This window comes from Temnothorax longispinosus, chromosome 9 (assembly GCF_030848805.1).
Source record: "Temnothorax longispinosus isolate EJ_2023e chromosome 9, Tlon_JGU_v1, whole genome shotgun sequence".
Taxonomy (NCBI): domain Eukaryota; kingdom Metazoa; phylum Arthropoda; class Insecta; order Hymenoptera; family Formicidae; genus Temnothorax; species Temnothorax longispinosus.
Genome location: NC_092366.1, coordinates 4,949,738 through 4,970,342, shown reverse-complemented (window position 1 = coordinate 4,970,342; position 20,605 = coordinate 4,949,738). Strand labels below are relative to the sequence as shown.

Sequence of the window (20,605 nt, the reverse complement as noted above, 5' to 3'; positions counted from 1 at the left end):
GTGCCGCCAAGTATCATAACAAATTATCGTTGAAGCGGTTGCACAAAGTCCATAAAGAAGCTATTTCTCGGGGCACAATGTCTAAGCTGGAAACGCGGGCACATTTCCCCTCGTCGGATGTAACCGACGACCCTCATGTATATAATCGAGCGCACTCAACTCCGGTGATGCACCACGCGCGTATTCCGGAAATTCGACGTCGGGAGTCTCAAAGACTCGCGGCTATATCGCTCATCACGCTCTTCAAGACATCAAATTTCCGTTCAGACGGCAAATTTCCGAGATCACATCGATGCCATTCGATTCGGCATGCGCATTAATCCCCGAAGAGAGGCGTGATCTAATCCTCCTCCCAAAGAGAATGACGAATATGCGTAAAAAGTTTTACCCGAATAACGGACCGGATGAAAATTTCGTTAGTTTATGAGTATTATTCGAAATAATATATTTCTACGAATAATATTTATACGAGTAATCCCCATCGATCCCCGTCGAAGTGTCTGCTGCCGATCGACATATATCATCAGCGTCGTCGTCGCCGTTGTTGTTGCCGATGTCAAGTTCGCGGTTGGTGATGTAATTCCCAAGTCCACGTGGACGATGACCGTGTTGCTGGGCGCACGGGGTGATAAGGGTGGCGGTGGAATTGCAACGGTGGTAGTAGTTACGGTGAGTAATAGCAATAACGGTGGTTGTTGTGACGAGCGACCGTCGCTTTCGATCGGCGCGCGACACCGACTATAGGAAAACTACCCCCCTCGATGGCCTCCCACGGGTCAAGACTCACCCCCGTCTGTCAGTACGGCGCCGGTGGTTGTTGCTACTGCACGCAGCGGCAACGCGCGCTTATCATCCCCCCGCGAACGGTTGGAGCGATAAGTCGACTCGATAAATCGACGGGGGTAAAATCCGCGCTTCACTCCGACCCCGAGCTCCGAATCACCTAAACACGCGTCGTTCGGCGGAGGGAGGGGGACGAGTGCGAGTGTATATATACATATACGTGTGGTGCGTTTCGTAAAGGTGTGAGGAATTTTCCGGACGATACATGAAATTGCGAATGTAAGTGCATTTCCGTCGGCGGATTGTACCGACTATACCCTCGAGGACGTCATGTTGGATTTCAGTTCGATAAGTGGTCTAAGCAATCTTTTCAATTATGAAAGTCTTACGTGCTCTATTAGGGTGAGATGAGCGTTTTGTTGCGCTTGAACCTATTGTTAGCTTCTCTTTTCGGGCAGTCGATAATAATCGCGAACGGGAAATGAGAATTAACTTTCGCTTTAAAATTATATGCCGTGAGCAAATGACGAACCGATATTATTTCCCCGGGTCGTTTTTTTTATATTTGTGTTTATTAAAATTTATTAAGAAATCATTATATTAGAATTTATTAACTACAAATTATTATATATATTCGTAACTATTATTTATTTTATTCAAAAAATATTAACTTTCTGTGATAGAGATTCATTAGAAGAGAGAAGTTCGAAAAGTTGTCGCGAATTAACGATCGACAATGTGCGTCGATCCGTGACATTCACGCGAGATAATAAATTCCATCGCAACAGAAATAATATTAGAGAATGGACAATATGGCGACAGTCGATGACACTGTAAATCAATTAGAAGATTAAACTGCCATTTTAATCGATCGTTAATTTTTCGAGCGGATTCTCTTGACGCGAGGTCTACCTTTTAATGACTCGTGTAAAATATTTGTATTAGCCGTCTGTCCCGCTTGTTTGCTTTTACTTTCAACAAGGCAGTAAAACGCGATCTTCCGGAACGGAAGATGATATCATTCGTGTTGGAAGAAAAGTGATTCCATTCTCAGCGAGCAAACGTCGGTGCAGGTCGGTGATTTCAATGCCTCTACAGAACGATTTTAATTAAATCTCCAACTACGAAGAAGGATTTATTACTTCAGAATGAAATTGAGGGAAAAAATTTGAATTAATGGATTTCTTAATCGTATAGGAAGTTGTATTTCTTGCATCGTTATATTCTTTTTACTCTATTTATTATATTTAATATCGTCTACCAAATCTCTCGTATTTCCCTATTATTTGTTATTCATCATTTACTATTTTATATGTGTTTATATTTTTGTATATTTTATTTACGTTTCAGTTTTCAGAAAAATTCATTTTCACACGAATCAATTCCAAAGTAAGGTAGCTCTCGCTTTAATTGCGCTTTAATAACAGCTAATTAACATCGTGGGCGAAACGAAGCTTAGCCAAGATTCGCAATCGAATCTAGCACAATGCGCGAAACGCCCGTAATTAGTTGACTATATTGAATGCGCAAGTGGTTGCATAAATTTCGCATTTCGAATTTGCGCGTTTTACCAGAAAGATCGTGACGAGAGATAAGTGGTGAGCTTAAATCTCACGGTAAACAGCAGTTTACCTTTAGTTTGAAAAGTATCTGCACGCGTTCTCTCTCATTTACTCTCTGTGTTAAAAAAAGAAATTTACATATTTATGTGTGTATAATTTACATATATTCGTGAAATTGGAACTTTCGGAATGCGACATTTCGTATGTGCTACGAACTAACAGGCACCTCTTTCTGCGTTGATTAATTGCGTTAATAAACTAACACTAGGCCAATGTAGATCCAGCAGGTTGACGAATGGTGCTGGTGAAAAATCCGTCCCCGACGCGCGGCCCGAGCCCCCAACGAGAAAATGGGAGGAACGGGAGGTCGAGGGAACGAAGAGTTGGAGGACGAGGCTCGCGAGGAAACAGTCCTGGCGAGCAAACTGGTTCTCGAGGAAGTAGTCCAGGAAAGAGCGGTGGCTCCGACACCAAGGGAAAGGGAAAAAACACGCTGTTGCACTCGGCACGGGGTAACGAGTGAGTATCCTAAGCTGCCAACCGCATGTCGAGAGGAACGAGTGGCGAATCGATGTAGACTGCTTTACGCCTGAGTTGTATGTAGTATTTCCGCTGCTTGGCCACACACTTCCACGAAGATTACTGCTCATTGAAATTCCCGGCGTCTAAACCCGCGGTGTCTCGATTATAATCTCACGTTAAAAAAATAGAAATTATTATTTATTTTACTTTGTCTGCATTTATATTTGTGCTTGTGAAAATGACATCCAATTCTGTTACACATAATGTGTAATAATTTCAATATACTGCCAAAATTATTCGCGACCGCGAACTATAAAAGAAATATAGATATATATAATAATTTATAAATATTATATAAAATAATAATTTATAAATATTGAATTTTTCTCTCGAGGAGAATCCAAAACAATTTAATCTGCAAATAGATAATTTCTTATATCAGAAATTAATTCTCGAAAGATTTATCCGAGCAATAAATTTACGAGCGATACCATCGACAAATCGCCTTGTTATGGGCAATGAATAATAACAATTGCGTCCGTGTGTCGAGCACAATACCTTTGCCTTTGATAAAATATATCGACATCTTCTTGTCTGACAATAGACGTGAATGACATATTATACTTCGGCGACAAAGTTTCTGCGAAATAAATTTGCCTAATCGAAAAATGGATAATCGAAATGATGGCGAAGTACTGATGGTAACTATAATATCGACGCTGTCGGAAAATAAAATTAACGATAATGGAAAAACGAGTTAGAAATTGACAATTGATTTATGTAATCCTTCTTCATGACTAAATTAGGAAGTCATAAGTAAATTTTTTGTTGCTTTTTACGTCCCAATCTCTAATCGGAAAATTATATTATATATATGTTTCAATATATCAATTTTATTCCAACAAATTAAAATAATATATATATAAATTCTTGTGAATCTACCATAAAGTTTGTTTGCAAAATTATTTCATAAACGTTATATGTATTTCATTTTATGTATAAATTATTTTCGTGTACTTTAGTAAATTTATACTGCAAGTTTTCACGTAAATTTCTCGACAATGGAATAACGTACCATTGATTTGTGTAGTTGCGAAGACGATAAACCGCGACGAAAAAACGCTTCGACAATCGATCGGTACGTGACAAGTTGAAGTGACATATTACATTCATGCAAATACACGATGGAAAAACTCGATTATCGGGACGTGGTGCTTTATCGTTTTGATTTGTCGCGATAATATCGAAAGAATGATTACGGTACGTGTGAAATTAAATAGATAAGCGCGGAAATCGGCGTAGGTCCTCTTTTTATGCAAAAGTCCGTCAGTTGAAATTGACAGTTCTAATCAGTGCTTAATATTTCAAGTGGCACTTGCCACTCGAATAATGGCGATTTTACTTACGTAAGAGAAACTGATCAGTAAAGATAACAAGATACGTCACGTTGACGTAAGTTTCGCTTAAAAATACAAAAGGAGTTTAAGAATATATTTTTATAATATACGACAATACTAAATATCTCTTTTGTATAGAATTATAAAACCAAAGGTCAATGTATGTAAAGAATTGTAAAATATTACAAAATTTTAATTAATAATTACATAATTTCGTCATTACGAAGTTGCAATTAGGGATAAAATTAAAAAGTAGCTGTAAAAGTGTAAAATAGATAATATAAAGAGTGCAAAAATTTTTTAGATGATAAAGATTAAAGTAAATTATTTTATATGTATGTATATCAATTATGCCCGTTCTTCACAATATTATTTGTAATTCATAATTTATTATCTTTCACGCTTACTTGTGGTTGAATCTCGAGATTGCACGCGGCCTCGCGAAATTGCCCTATCGACTCGCGGTTTTGCGAACGAGAAAATTGGTCGGCGGGATAGATTGTCCTAGCTGGAAATCGTTCGGAAGATCTGGGACAAAGATGACACGACGCGGCCATCAAGAGGGACAGTAACTCGCGCGCGCATTTGCGACTCGTATTCGATTTTACTCCGGACGCTTGTGTAAACTTCATTACCGTTCGCGCATCGATACGAAAAACAACTCACACGCACGGACATTTCCACGCTTCCGGTATCACATGCTTCGACATTGCTTATCGATTACGAAAGCATTACGGTCTCTCGGTCCCATGCGGTCGATATAATTTCATATTATTATAAAATGACATAAGTACATATAATATTTTATTGCCAAATGTAAATAATAATATGTTACAGTCTAACAGAAAATTAAAACTACTTTTTAGTTCAATTACAATTTTAATTAATCTTTCATAATCTAATTTAATCCCCTTTTAATAAAAAACCCTTCAATACACTAAGTATAATTATAATTCAATAATATAACGGTACTAACAATAAGTTATTTTAATTTCATTACGAGTATGTATAACTAGTTTAATTTTTAGGCAGTTTAATTGAATTCCTTTTAATGGAGATCATGTATTTAAATTATATGTAAACCCTGCCGAAGTATCGTAGACCAAAGCGGAGCATATATTTTCCGATTTTCTAGACAATAACAGACATCATATCACGCAACCTGCACTCAATAATAATTAAATATTTTATGAAATATCACCGCATGAGTGACGACCTATCACGCGGCATTGCTGTTTTTACAGTTCTGAATTTCCAGTCGACACGCGACTTGTATTTGAATAACAATTGCGTATTTAATTTCGCATCCTGCTTTCGCCGTGACCATGAAACCTCATCTCCGTCATTTAAATGCAATCGCAAATTTACACGTAGAGTATAAAATAATTTACATTAAACGTCAGATTAGAATGTTGAGAATGCTCGCAACCATCTCCGCTTGCATTCTCCGCGTATCCTTCCGAATCTTTTGATCTGTGAGAGACGTTCGAGCGTTCTATTTTTTGTGACTCGCGTCGTATATGCGTAAAAGAAAAAAGGGGATGAGCCGGAGACAATATTTACACACGTATGTACATGTATCTATAATATTGTCGTTATGACGTCGACTACTACTACATGAGGTCGCACGGCAAGGTCCCGCAATCGATAAGCGACTATATCGAACTATGTCATAAAAGTGCGTATACGTCCGTTGTATCGGCCACGTGTGCGTATGATTAATATCACGAGGAGAAGACCGACGAGGACGGCGTGAGTCTCTCCGGTGAACCGAGCCGCTTTTGCGGTCGTCGAGTCTCGTAAAAGCGGCCCCAGGCCCCAGCTCGAGTATACTCACGTGCGACGCGGCAATTACTGCAAATTGTAAAACGATAAACACGGAGTCACCTCGCACGTGACACGCGCGCGCGTGTGTGTGTGCACAGGGAAGAAACGCTGCCCCGACTTCGTGCCCTTTAAACGAAGAGCGTTTAAAGCAAATCAATTAAGAGGGTATAATCAAATATACACCGTGCCATCGTACACGAAAAGTTAAATTTTGACAGTTTGTTTTTTACGCAATTACAAAGAACGTATTTTCGGACAATTGATCATTGTATATCGTACATGCAGCTACAAATGCGGGAGAAGAAGGGAACGGGGAAGTTTTTCGGTAACTCTGAATAATACTTGCGGGTCATTGTACTTTATTATCTCGTCGCGCCAAATGAAAGCTCGCATTAGCTTCGAAGATCGCGACCTTTTCGCGTTCAGCTATTCGATATTCGTCCGTTTGAGGAAGTAGTTTCAGCGTGGAATGACGCAAACACTTCGAGTACGAGATTTGTGAGGATACTTCGTATTCTGCAACGCGAACCTCTCGAATATCGGCGATTTAGCGACGGCTGATCGATCGTACGATCCGGTATTTACCAACATTGTTGTTTCTCTCAATGATTGAGAAAGGTCTCTCGGAATGCCGCGGCGTTTTTCGGTATAAAAAAGAAATCGCGTCTGGATAACGCGGCCAAACACGCGAGCGACCGGCGACGACTCGATGCGCTTCGATCGGTGCCTCGTAAATTATAAGGGCCGGCCGCGCGATTAGAGGTCAATCGAACGATTGACTGGACATTTCCGTATCGGACGTTTGCGATCGCGCATTCATGGAACCGCCGTTAATTTGCGGAATTAGATCGGCGGTCGCCGTTTAATAATAGAAACGGTTAGAGCTGTGCACGTAATGATAATAACCCGCAGCTAAGCGGTGACGTCCCGTGTATATTATATATTTTTTTAACTATAGAAGCTCGATATATGCGGAGATCTTTAACTATATACGGTGACTTTTACAGGGAGATTTTTAACTATCTAGAGTAAATGGCAACGCGCGACGTATTCCGTTATTCAAAGATAATTACTCTTAATAACGATGAAACACTATCCACTTTTTTTTAATTTCAAAAGTGACAAATGAGTGTTTATCAAACAGATAAAAGCATGTCACTTAAGTCACTTTTTGCCGTTTAAATGAATATATTTATATACACAAGATCTCGTATCTGATCGTCATCGTTCTTTTATGAATTAATTTCATTAATATATGTTAATAATAGATCGCTAATTGTAAGATAACGTTATTACGTGCTTTCAGGGCCGGTAGCATCGAAAGATTAATAGACGGTGATAAACGGATAATTGCGACCAAGCATCTACTTCCAGAAAACAATATAAATGTCGTCGTCAGGTATTTAGCTCGAGTCGCTCTTACGTCAGCCGCTTTAAAGTGACTTAAAATTATCATAGCGTCCATAATAACTCTATAATAACTCTCCTTTCTCCTAGGGTTCGTCCGCTCAGTAATAAAGAAATTAAATCCGGTGATGAAATGGCCGTTCAGTTTCCCGGCGATGGACAAATATACGTAAGTACGAAAATCATCTGTCCTCTCGGCCTGGACCCCTTGATTTCTAAAGCCGATCCTTACTATCCCGATCCTTCTCCACACATAAGTACTTCCCTATGCCATCGATAACAATATTTACAATGGTCGAGTTGAACGGAACACCACGTCTTTTATCTCGCAGTGCGACGCGGTTACGAGCAGCGGCGACAAAAAGCCGAAGGTGTTCTCGTACAACGTCGTTTTCGAGCCAAATGCCACACAGGAGGATATCCTGCAGTACTCCGGTATTAAGAACCTCATCGAAATGGCGGTGGAAGGCTTCAGCTGCACCGCGTTTTGTTACGGACAGACCGGAAGTGGCAAAACGCATACCCTGACTGGACCTCCGAGACTCGTAAGCGTAGACACAAGTTTTCACCGTTTCGCTAAAAGAAAATTTTTTCTTAATTATTCTAAATCAAGTGATTTTTTTTGCGCTTAACAAGAATGCGAAAAAATAATATCGAATTACGCGAAAATTTTCATACCAACACGTAAGGTTTCACTCTGAATATTACTTTCAATATTTCTCGGCTCTTTCGAAACAACAACGCGTTACTTGAATATTCTGGGAAAAATCGTAAGTTAAAAGTTATGCGAAGTGTTTTTTAATGGCGTCGTAGTATACGTCCGTTCAGTTATATTGCAAGAGACAATACGATACGTAAAACATATGGTGACGTTAGCGATCGATAGCTACATAGCTAGCCGGAAGGTTAAAGTTGATTGTCTTTCGTAGATAAGATAATGCGTCTAAGTCACACATAACGTCGCTTCTGCAACTAAACGCTTTTAAAATGATCGATAAGAAGTTTCGGAAATAAATAGTGAATCGTATAGGTACAAGGAAAAAATATCTTATCCGATATACATATCTCGCAATTATATCTTTTTGAAATATATAGAAAATACGAAACATTTTTAAAGGAATATGAAACGGAAGAAGCTTTATTTTATTATCCATATTCAATTGAATGTTATAAAAAATTTTAAATAATTAATGATGACGAGAGAACACTGTAACGATATATTTCAACAAAAATAACTTCTTTAACAAATAATACAATTTAGCAAATATATAGTAAATAATTGCAATTCATTTAAATATATACCTTTTAATAAAATAATTTTATTAAAGGTAATACCTTTAATAAAATAATTAAATATATTAAAACTTTTATTTGGAAATTAATTAAGAATCAAACTCGTGCATTAAATAATGCTGAAATTAAACTGATGTTTACACATTATATCTTTTCAGATTTATAATGTTAATCTAATCATTCTTTTCATAACAGTTCGAAAAAATGGATCCGTACTCGGAGGACCATGGTCTGGTCTTCCGTTCCTTCGTCTACCTATTTAAAGTCCTTCAAGAACACGAGAATTGCAACTTTGTTCTAAAGGCTTCCTTTCTGGAAATCTATAATGAGAAGGTCTGTCTTTAACACGATAAGATATATCATCCAATAAAAGCAATAACTATCGTACGACAAAGTGCGAATTTTTTTTTCGTTTTATACGCGCAAAATGAAACGAGCGATTATCATCGCGAGTAAATTCTGTTATAAAAATGATAGTAATGTAAAAATGAATGAACAAATAGGTGATAGATCTCTTAAATCCCGGCTCTTCGAGGAAACCCCTGGCAGTACGGTGGAGTAAGAAGACGCGTGGATTTTTTGTCGAGAATCTCTTCACAGTAGAATGTGAAGAACTGGACGATCTTCTGGCGGTTCTCGAAGAAGGTGAGACTTCAAAGAAATAAACAAATCTTGCCACGGAAGGAAGTCATAAGATTTCATCCCGTAATCTTTCGAATTTTCCATATGAAGTTCATTATAATTAATAAAATATTTTTATTTAATCGATATTAATCGTATCTAACAGTTTTATAGAATCTCATTTTGCGAACTTATTTTTTCTCATTTAGAAATTGGAGCTTACGAAATACTGTTTATAATAATCGCTGTTTTTACAGGACTGAGGAATAGATCGATCGGTACGCACAATATGAACGAATATTCCAGCAGAAGCCACTCGATCTTGACTATAGCTATAACTTCTGAGCAAGCAGTAAGTGAATATGATATCTCGTGGTTATTTCCCTTGAGACGAAAATACATCTAGAGATAAGCATCGAAAACATTAAAATATAGTGTCGAATTTCGTACGAAAGCTATTAAGTTTAATTTATTTCACCGCCACGCGATCCGAATTAATTTACAATGAAGACTAAGGCCGGTATTTATAGTCGGATCTTAAATTTAAGACCGTCTTAAGTATGAGAGAGAGAGGTATGAGCATCTTAAGACATTACTTAAGACGGTCTTGAAATAAGATCCGACTATGAATACCGGCCTAACACAAAGTTTCTCTTGCATCGATAGATGGAAAATGGTGTGTTCATCTCGAAACAAGGAAAAATTAATTTCGTGGACCTTGCCGGAAGTGAAATGACGAAGAAAACACAGAGCGAGGGCAAAACCTTGGAAGAGGCAAACAATATTAACAAGAGCCTCATGGTATTAGGTGAGTCCAGATCCTAATTACATTTCCCGAAATCCCGATATTGTGTCGAAGGAACGAGCAACTTTTCTACATAAAACACAGCTCGATACAATTCATTATAAATACGAAACTTGGGGGGAGTCCGACGTTGCTTTATGTCGACGATTGATACCGTGTAATGTAAACTAAATGCAATCGCGTCATTTAACAATCATTTCATTATATAAATAATGATTATAATTCATTTATCGATGGAAAATTAGATTAGATCTTATTGACTTTGAAATTGCGGTACGTCTATTATTTAGAATAGCTGAAGCAATCGATAGCTATTTAAGTTACTGACATGTGAAAAGACGTGGCCCCGTGTACCTTCCATCTATGGAAAATAATCGATAAACTTTCGCGATTACGGTCGCGAAACGAAACGATAAGAACTTTTTCGTAAAAAGTCTTCCAAGTAGCGCGTTGGTTTTCACAAAATCGTTCGAGAAAAACACGATGTACTTTTCATCTCGCGAAGTATCTAACTTTTAAATTAAGTCTGACTTTCTCGCGAGAGTAAACGTTTATTATATTTTCCGCAGGATACTGCATCTCTTCCTTGAGCGATGGAAAACGGAAAACTGGCCATATTCCTTATCGGGACAGTAAATTGACAAAGCTTTTGGCCGACAGTCTCGCTGGAAACGGCGTCACGTTAATGGTAAGTTGATAGAGATAAATGGGTTTTTCATGACGAATCGATTCGCGATCGATAACGATGTTCCCGCGAAAACGCTTATCTGATGTACTGTTTACGCGATAATTGTTAATATAATATATGACCATGAACCGGCATTAGTGATATATCATTGTAAATTTCCTGGAAAGAACTGAAATAAATGACAGCAAAGAATCGGCAATAAATCAAATAAAGAAATTAAATTTTTCTAATCTTAAAAAAAAAAACAAAGTTTTAAGAAATTGAATATCTCTTTATCCTTCTTAATTTGTTAATTTCATGTAATATGCTTAATAGATATTATACGAGTTAAAAAATCTGTTACATAAATTTCTAGCGATTCTCCTCCAATTCACTCAGTTTTTGCAGTTGAGATCGATAATGATTAATTATATCAAATATTTAGATCGCCTGCGTTTCGCCGGCTCGTTCAAATGCCACCGAGACGTTAAACACCTTGAGATACGCCGCGAGAGCTAAAAAGATCGCTACGAAGCCTCTTATAGTGATGGTAAGATCACGCACTTGTTTCGGGATTTTAAAAGGAATTTTGAGAGATCAATGTCTGAAGTCATTTTTTTGCAGGACCCACGCGAAGCTCTGATTCTCAGCTTGAAGCGCGAAGTGGGGGCTCTTCAGACCGAGAACGATCATTTAAGGCTGGCTCTTCATCTCAGCAACGAAGCTCAAAACATGATCCGCAGCGAATCGAAAAGTAATATTCGCATATCCTTAGAATATCTCATAATCCACTTTTTATCGATATATAATGTCAAACGCGAGAAATAAATAATTCAAACACCGTTAGCATAGTCAAAGAAAATTAGTATAAGAATTTATTTTGTAAACTGTTGAACCTTTGGAGTTTATCAATCTTTTTTTCAGTAAAGTCCAAATCTCTAATATAGGAAATAAAAGAATTAATAATTCAACAGCTTGAGATAAATCAGATAAATAAAGAAACGATATACGTAAAAATTAGATTTTGATAATCTCGAGTGTTAAAATAGTAGGGTAGACGTACCATTTGTGGCCACTGTACCTTCTGTGGCTACTCTATCTTTTAATGCTAAATATTAAGATTGGCCGAGTTCGAAACACCCTGCAAAGGTGTCGAAATAGAAGAATAATTCTATTGGCAACACTTCCTTTCCTTTCGCGACTCATTTCATAGCAACGCGGAAAGCTACACAACAAAATATATCGCACCTCCAAGATTCTGGCTAAACCTTACAGAAAAGGTTAAGAAGGCTGGTAAGTAACTCTTCGTTATTCATTTATCTCAGCTTATCCTGCACACAATCATGTTTATATTATAATAGGTATATTGTTTGTTTTCTCGATTACAATATAAAATCATTGAAAAATAACCTAAAATATGCTGTAAATACGGTATGGCCGAAAATAGAACATCGAAAGTATCATTGTACTATTTGTGGCCACCCCATGGCCACATATGGCGCCCGCAATTTCCATTTTTGGCCAGTCAGTTCCGAACGTTGGTTTTTCATGGAATTTTATAGTAATAGCTTGATTATTATAAAACTATATAAGAAAATAACTACATAGGATTTTTTTATCATAATTTTCGATTGATTTGCGTTTTTTATTATTCTTATAGAAGGGTATGGCACCAAAGAAAAAAACTACAGAAGCGGAACGAGAGAACAAGGAAAATGAAAAGCTCAAGAGAACACTTTTCAACTATCGTGAAGAAGATGTTGGAAAGGCACTGAAGGCTATACGGGATGGAATGCCGATAGCCACGGCAAGCAAGACGTATAAAGTACCTCGGACTACATTGCGCAATAAGCTATCCGGAAGAGCGCCGGAAACATCGGGTCGCGTTGGGCGAGAAGCTGTGCTCGGACACAATATTGAAGAGAGATTGGCACAGTGGCTCTTGGAGACGAGTAGAATGGGTTTTCCCATAAATAAGGACTCGCTATTGTACTCGGTTAAGAAGCTCCTAGAGAAGGAAGAACATCCCAACCCATTTAAAGACAATCTGCCTGGGAGGAAGTGGTTTGAAGGTTTTCTCCGACGCCATCCACGAGTTACGCAAAAAAAAGCGGAACACCTCTGCAAAGCTCGGGCTGTTCTTACAGAACGACGTATTCGGCTATGGTTTGCAGATATACAAGAACAGCTGGGGGATAAGATCGAAATACTTCAAGATCCTCGCCGGGTATTCAATATGGATGAAACGGCGGTCTATCTTTCTCCACAGGGCGGTATCGTGCTAGCGGAAAAAGGCAAATCTGTGTACGACGTTGCTACCAACGACAAAGAAAATGTCACGACTCTATTCACTGTCAATGCTGCTGGAGAGTTCGCGCCACCGCTAACAGTTTACAAGTATAAACGTCTACCGAACGCCTGTATTGAATCAGCACCTGCAAATTGGGGAATCGGGAAAACTGAGAATGGCTGGATGACAACGGAGTCTTTTTTCGAATATTTTACCACTGTTTTTCACCGTTTTCTTGTTGAAAACAAGATCCCACTTCCCATCGTAGTATTCTTAGACGGTCATGTTTCCCACTTGTCTTTGCAACTGTGTGAGTTCTGCAAGGAAAAACAAATCGAAATATGCTGCTTTCCTTCTCACGCAACCCATATTCTGCAGCCACTGGACGTCGCTGTTTTCTTTCCGCTTAAACAAAAGTGGAAATCGCTTGTAAGAAATTGGCGAATCGAGCATGATGGCGAAGATCTCCAGAAACACCAAGTACCATCATTGCTGTCGCGTATCATCACTGAAAATGATTTTAGTGATACCATAAAAAATGGCTTCAAGACGTGCGGGCTATACCCGTTCGACGATAATGCAGTGAATTACGCAAAGTGCATAAAGGAAAACAAAAAACCCAACGATGATAATCCACAAACTGCAAGGATTGAACCGGATCAACCTCAGCTCACGCATCGTCATTATGTAGAGAGTAAAATCGATTCTGAGGTACTAGAACGATTCAAAGAAAAGAGAGCCTCCAACGAAACTTGGGATGCTGATGATAGAAATGCTGCACTGTATGAACTCTGGATGAAGATTATCGACGATGAAAAAAAGGAATCTATGGCCGGTATTCATAATCAGATCTTATTTCAAGACCGTCTTAAGTAATATCTTAAGATGCTAATATGGCTCTGTGATTGGTTAATGACATCTTAAGATTGTACTTAAGATGCTCTTAAATTTAAGAACTGACTATGAATACCGGCCTATGACTCTGGAGCAGCAAGAAGAACCTATGAACCTTGTAGCACTCGACGTTCCTACGCAATCGACCGCAGAAGCTTCCGGGTTAACGGTAATCGACGAAATCTCTGTAGAAAATGTTTTGGAGATCCCATTTCCCGAGTTTGCCTCGTCTGACACACGCTTTAGTAAGTATATGAAAAAAAAAAGAATTAAATCGTAGTTTTGCTAAAAGAGAACGGAAGCTTAATTAGTTACATATAGGTACATGCAATTAAGGTGGTAAACCGGATTGAGAAATTTTTAGGTGACGTATTGAAGTTCATACTCAAATTTCCATTTTTTTATTAGTTATTTTTACTACAATGTTATTTTTTACAAGGAAATCAATTTTTTATTTATTCAATTTTTTTGGTGTTGTGATTTTTTCACTCGTCCTGTTATCATTATTCAATTTTCTGAGATTTACAATCATATTAAGGAGCTGTTGTTGGGCGTTTTTACACTCAAATTGTTTTCTTGTCTACGTTTTTTTCTTCATTGATTTTTACTTTACGTTATTTTCCGGGTAACAGTCAAAATCATCAGTTAACATGTTATTGGATTTTTTCATTATGATAGACGAACATCCTCCTGAATTCATGGAATTCGATCATTCCGAAGGATATTCCGACGTTCCTGTTGTTCCCATATCTAATGATATAGGATCTGATAATTCCTATACCCTTATCCAAAATGATATATCCGAGAATGAAGAACCTATTATATTGAACGAAGAAGTCTTGAATCAAACGGCACAGACTGAAAATGTTGATACGGATCCGCGTCCTAGTACGAGTGTAGTCACTGATTTCGCTTCTTCGGACATTGTTATCCGCAAAAAATCGGTAGATGAAGTTTTGGACTCGATACTTCTGTGGCCAAAAAAGCAAACGACCAAATCGAAAAAATCAAACAGGACCAACGAACATACACCTTCGGTGTTAACTTCCGATAAATGGATCGAATTGATGCAGGCCAAAGAGGAAGCAAAACGCGACGAGGAAGAGAGAAAACGTATTAGAAGAGAGGAAAGAGTAGCGAGAATGGAACTAAACAAGAAGATTAAAGCCGAGAAATTAGAGAAAAGGCAACAAAAAAAAGCAGAAACAAAAACTGCTAAAAAGAGAAAATAGTGCAGCTATAATCGACGTTACACGGTTTTGTTTTTCAGAATATATTCTAAGATTTATTATCGATAGTTATATATTTTCTACTGGAATATATTATTTGTTGCATAAAATGCTTTTGTCGTTCGAATAAACCATTATTTAAATAAAATTGCGTGGGTTACCTGTTTTATAAATTGTCTGTCAATATTTTTTGTCCAAAGTGGCCACAAATAGTACAATGACTGGCCAAAAATAGTGCATTTGTGGCCACTTTTGGTGAAATAGGGGGTTCACTGATTATATACCATTTTCGCGATTAATTATGCGTAAAAAAAACTTTTATTCGTAATAATTCGATTCCTTATACCCTCCGGATGACGTCGATCAACTTTCTAGGTGCTCATATATATTTATTTTAAACTTATCTTCAAATTAATAGTAGGCTATCGCTTAAAGTGGCCACAAATGGTACGTCTACCCTAGTATGGATAAATCGATTAAACCAATTGCTAATTTTTAAGATTATATATAAGAATTCGATTTCGCAAAATATATATAAGTAACTCTCGCTCTGTCGGTCTCTGTATTTCTTTTTTCTTTACTATTATATCATCGTCGATCGTTTACAGGTGACAGACTGATAGCCGTGACACCGCCACCGGTGGATCTCGACAAATTGGCCGAAATGGATAGCTCGGAGCTGAGCACATTGATCCAAGCGTACATCAGCGAGAACGAGGCGCTACGGCGCGAGAATGCGGAGCTCTATGTCACGCGGGACCAAGTGATACGAGACCAGGAACTCGTTTGTCGGGAAAACGAGAGGCTGCTCAAGAAACTCGAGGACGTAAACTCGTAAGTCCGCTAAATGGCGCGACATTCTCAATGTGCTTGAAGATAAAATAACCGAAACATATGTACTTACGTTATTTTTCTTGCCTTTCGCGTCAAATTTACATTCGAGTCGAACTTTTAAAAGTACTTTATGCAATTTCACATATATATTCTCCGCGGTATCGCATGATTTATATTTTAGGAGAGTTATGCAAGTTTCTACACGCGTATTTCATATACGCGAAATGTTTTCATAAATTAATGATGTTATTAAAAATGTTCGGTTTGGATTTCCTCTGTCTAAATTTTATAATTCACATAGGATAAACTCGGGTAGGAGGGCCATACAGGAAAGATGGCCAACCCATGTTCATTCGATGTTTCATAGCGAGCTAGATTGAAAGAACATAGGTTGGCCATCTTTCCTGTATGGCCATCTTACCCGAGTTTACCCTACTGTGAGGTGACTCTTCCAGTCTCGCTCCCTTAGACTTAACGCTGTGTCTGTTGAATCGATCTTTATAGTGTTTTATGATATTTTCGCAGGGTGTGCTGCCGATCGCCCATAATACCAGCGAGACCCTCGTACTCGGCGGAATTATTATTGAATGACAACAACGAAGATGTACCTGGTGCGACCAACGTCTGGATGAATCCGAACGCTGCTCCCAGCCCAGTGTATTCCTTCTCAAAGGTACGATCGAAGTGCATCTGAAACGATAATACATGCTTGATGAAGAAAGTCATTATAATAAAGTACAAAATTAATTCTTATCAGATTAAAGACTTGGATCACAATGTGAGATTCAAGATTTGATTTCAGCATTCACGTGTATTCAAAATACACCATTAATATCCTCGATAATTATGCGATATATATTTTTGGTTTTAGCACACGGTCGGTAGCGGAGTATACAGATCAGCCGGCAGTATGCCGGAAAAGGTGCAGAAAGAGCTCGACAAGCGTAGGATCGTCGGCAGCTATAACAACATTGCCGAAACCTACAAGGACAAGAGCAATCACCGTCGACACAATTCGTGGGACAACGACAATCGGCCTATGATCAGTCCGGAGCAGAGAATCTCATCAGTGGATGTAAATCAGTAAGTATCTCGATCTTTTATCGCGGTTTAATTCGCTCAATCTAACGAATAAGTTGTTTGATAATAATAGTAACGCGTTACCTATATTATTACCGTAGAGATTCAATAATTATTTCGTCATAATGTTATGTCATCTCTTTTGCAAAAAAGTTTGCGTGACTATTCATTTTATTTATTATTTATTTTTTACCATTAATTGTTTTTTTTTTAATTATACACATATTTTTTCCTAAAATCTTTAAAGAAAATATTTTACAGAAATATATTCCTCGTGTGTCTGAAAGAGTGTAAATGCATTTCGAGTTTGTAAGAAACTTGTATTGAATGATCGTGTCGAATTGCATCAAGCGTGATACCTAAGCGAACACGTTCTCTCCATATCTGGCGATGGAAAATTTCTTTAGAAAAAGTAGCTCCATATGTCCAATTTTTATTTCGAGACGCGTTCGATAGATATCGGAATCCGGACTAATGTCTCAGTTTAAAAAACGATAGAAAAAGTGTCCGACACGAAATTCCAAATAAAACATGTTTACTATTCTTCGCCTGGTTTAACAAAGCATGTTTTCACTTGAGACACATGACATAAACAATTTTGAGATTTTAAAAAATCTCATAATCAGCTTCAAAGAAGTTTAAAGGCGCATTATATTTCAATCTCAAAGATCTGAGACAAAAGTTTTCCGGTTCCGAGTTTCGTCTCGCGGAATACATCCTAACGTTCTCTGAGGTACCACGTTTGACGCTCGCCACCTCGTGCCCCCCGACCCCGAGCAAAACCGGCTAAACTAACCGAAGGCACGCGCGGTGACAGTCAAGGTCAAAGGACGACCTTGCGGCGCACCTCGACGGTCCCTGAGGAGAGCAAGCCTCCGCCGACGAGGTCGAGATCGGACGGCTCCACCGCCACCGTCGCCGGCACCACCACCACGATCGCCACCAATGTGGCTACCGAGACGCGCGCCGAGCAATCTAACGGATCGCCCGATTCGATCCTGAGTGGCCCTCTCGAGGAGGGCGGCAATTCCGCTCCCGACTCCGCGGAATCGGTCGCCCCCACCGTCCCCTTCCCGCCGATATCGCACTCGCCCTCGTCCCTCGCGACGACGGAATCGGAGCCGCGGAACCGGAGGTCGCAGTCGCGGGCCAGCGGGAAGGACAGGATGAGGAACGCCGGGGGAAGAATGAAGGACGAGCAGCGGGCGTTCGGGAGTCCGGTCCCCGTCGACGACGACGACGACGCGCGATTTTGAGGTAGCCGTGGGTCTCCCGGGACGAGCCTGAGCAGAATAAAAAGTCACGATGAGGTCAAAGTGATATTAAAGTGATATTAAGTGATGAATAAAGTCATGATGACGTCATCACGAGCTTTACGTTCTACTTGGGAGGGAGACGGAGGAGACTCCTGACAAAGACGTTGTTTGCGAGGAACTCATTCTCGAGGGAAAACAAAAAGGAAAGAAAGACAATCCTTTTTTTTCTGCAAGGAACATCGAGTGACGTCTATTTGTACACCGATCATGTACGATTTACTCATAATTGTAACTGTAAAATACACTCTTAACAAATACACACACGTACGTCAAAGACAAAACCTTAACTTCTCTTACAATATTATAGTTCATGTATAATACCGTCTCGGTCGAAAATTACAAAAAAGAAACGACGATCGAGAGTTGTACAAAATAAAATATAGATAAATTAATGATGTGTAAGTGCCATGGATTGACGAATTAAAGCGGTGATTGAAAGAAAGCTCTCTGCGTCCTTTCCCCTTGCATCTACTTCTTTTAAATTCAGATCTCCTTAGTTACTTACATTTCCTTTGGCTATGCTAAAAATCTGGCGAACATGACGAATGTATATCGAAGCAAAAAATGGCGCGGGATTCTCTCGTAAATCGCCGTCAATTCTTATTCGATGAGAAGAATCGCGTTCAAATTCTTACCAAAATACCTCTCCGGTCGTCATTTCGCAATTTCGTTGTCGCTCCAAAGATTCGCGATCGATAAACTTGTGACTTGTGACCGATCGCGAAAATGCAAAACTTGCCGCCGTCGTTTTGCTCCACGAAAACTTTGAAACTTCCTTCGAACTTCGACCCCGGCACCTGCCGCCGCCTGCCGGCACTTGTCGTCGCCGGGGGATTCATTCTGATTGGCCGCGCGCTCTTCGAGCCGCCGCGCGCCGCTGCGTCGCGCGTATCTCGCGTCACGTGATCGCGTGACCACAAACGCGCGCCGTGATTGGTGCTCGCGCGTTGCCAACATCCGCGCGAACGTTCCGAGCCCCATTTACGCGTCGCAAATTTGTTCTTTGTCTCTCGAGGTAAAAACGAATTATGTCAGCGAAAGGAGATTATAATCTTCGAACAAAAGCATGAAATTTATGCGTCATACGGTCGTTCGGTCAAACGAACGCGAAGATTTTCTTTTATTTTATTCAGATCCGAAAAATTAAGATCAATTTTCAAATCAAAACCGATACCATTTTTTAACAAAGAGATTTCATATCCGAATAAAGAAAGCTATTGTACAGTGAGAACTTTGTGTGAGAACCAATTGAGAATTTTTAGCTTATTCTTTTACATTCCGCGTTATTTAAGTAAAAAGAATATATTGGCTATTATTAACAATATTCGTCGCTTGCTAGAAGTTTTTCTAAAGAAAATCCATAAAATACAGATTCTCAATTAACTACTTAGTTAATAATTAGTCATTTTTGTTTCGTTTTACCCCCTCATTCATGGAGAAAAAGTTACACTGGTTTAATTGTATCCCTGATCAAACGTATCGATCAAACGTATCATTCTTTCATTCATGGAAAAAAGGTGATTCTTTACGTTTTCCAAACTTACTTTTTCATTAAATAAAAATCCCCCGTTTTTTATCAAATAAAAAATCCTCTGCACTACACTCGATTTATTTCTCAATTTTAATTCGAGTATATTTCGAATAAAGTTCGTCGGAGAATGTATCGCAAATGACGCGCGAATTCAATAGACGCGCGAAAAATATCGGACGATAATCGTCGACGCGCGCCGCGCCGCGTCGACTCCACAATTTTCGTCACTTGTGGCGCGTCCAATCGGAGTCGATCGGAGTCTGCGACAGTGGGCGACAGCTTCAGGGGAGACGGCGAGCGAATAGACGAGTCAAGACGAGTCCGTATAGCAACAACGAATGGGATTGCGCGAGGGGGGGTGGGACAAGAAGCGCGGCAGCGTCGTCGGAATCGTCGGATAGATCGGGCGGAACGGTGTGTGTGTGTCCCTGGCGCGGAGGTTTGAGGTTGAGGTTTCTCTCGTCGACGTTCTCCGGTTGAGGGACAAAGGCGGTGCGGTGCGCTTCACGAACGGACACGAAGGCGGGGGACGGTAGCGGGGCCGCGG

The 20,605-nt window shown here is 39.3% G+C and overlaps 3 protein-coding genes across 7 annotated transcripts in view; 2 read left to right on the top strand and 1 right to left on the bottom strand.

Moving 5' to 3' along the window:
• The window catches only part of Myo61f (Myosin 61F), a 38,386-nt gene extending 21,564 nt beyond the window's left edge, over window positions 1-16,822 (bottom strand). Inside the window, exon 1 of the mRNA XM_071789050.1 lies at window positions 16,740-16,822. The gene's annotated coding sequence lies outside the window, so the exon portion shown is untranslated. The remainder of the gene's footprint in view (window positions 1-16,739) is intronic.
• LOC139819587 (kinesin-like protein KIF12) lies at window positions 791-18,951 on the top strand. 2 transcript variants are annotated; one of them, XM_071789057.1, is made up of 16 exons: window positions 791-1,062; window positions 2,624-2,864; window positions 7,398-7,490; window positions 7,589-7,667; window positions 7,831-8,043; window positions 8,987-9,124; window positions 9,295-9,436; window positions 9,670-9,764; window positions 10,079-10,220; window positions 10,787-10,905; window positions 11,330-11,434; window positions 11,509-11,638; window positions 15,906-16,131; window positions 16,657-16,804; window positions 17,003-17,214; window positions 18,013-18,165. In XM_071789057.1, exons 2-16 carry the CDS (start codon window positions 2,641-2,643, stop codon window positions 18,023-18,025), a joined length of 2,079 nt encoding a protein of 692 aa, XP_071645158.1. In that variant the 5' UTR covers window positions 791-1,062; window positions 2,624-2,640; the 3' UTR covers window positions 18,026-18,165. The 2 variants fall into 2 exon arrangements, with proteins under 2 accessions (XP_071645158.1, XP_071645157.1); XM_071789056.1 differs by having other exon boundaries at window positions 792-1,062; window positions 18,029-18,951.
• LOC139819591 (uncharacterized) lies at window positions 11,650-15,899 on the top strand. Of its 4 annotated transcripts, XR_011733778.1 has the most exons (3): window positions 11,650-14,313; window positions 14,390-14,432; window positions 14,747-15,899. XR_011733778.1 is itself a non-coding variant. In XM_071789063.1 (2 exons), the coding sequence occupies exon 2, from the start codon at window positions 12,551-12,553 to the stop codon at window positions 14,048-14,050; it is 1,500 nt and encodes a 499-aa protein (XP_071645164.1). In that variant the 5' UTR covers window positions 11,650-12,177; window positions 12,545-12,550; the 3' UTR covers window positions 14,051-15,899. The 4 variants fall into 4 exon arrangements, 1 of the variants encoding a protein (XP_071645164.1); XR_011733777.1 differs by having other exon boundaries at window positions 14,390-15,899; XR_011733776.1 differs by having other exon boundaries at window positions 11,650-14,432.
• Window positions 18,952-20,605: the final 1,654 nt, after the last annotated feature.

Excerpts from the sequence above, each read along its gene's own strand:
- LOC139819587 (XM_071789056.1), top strand. The coding sequence starts at position 2,641 with ATGGTGCTGGTGAAAAATCCGTCCCCGACGCGCGGCCCGAGCCCCCAA. Across the intron at positions 7,668-7,830 it reads CCGGCGATGGACAAATATAC|TGCGACGCGGTTACGAGCAG; the intron begins GTAAGTACGAAA and ends TTTATCTCGCAG. Across the intron at positions 9,765-10,078 it reads CTATAACTTCTGAGCAAGCA|ATGGAAAATGGTGTGTTCAT; the intron begins GTAAGTGAATAT and ends TTGCATCGATAG.
- LOC139819591 (XM_071789063.1), top strand. The coding sequence starts at position 12,551 with ATGGCACCAAAGAAAAAAACTACAGAAGCGGAACGAGAGAACAAGGAA.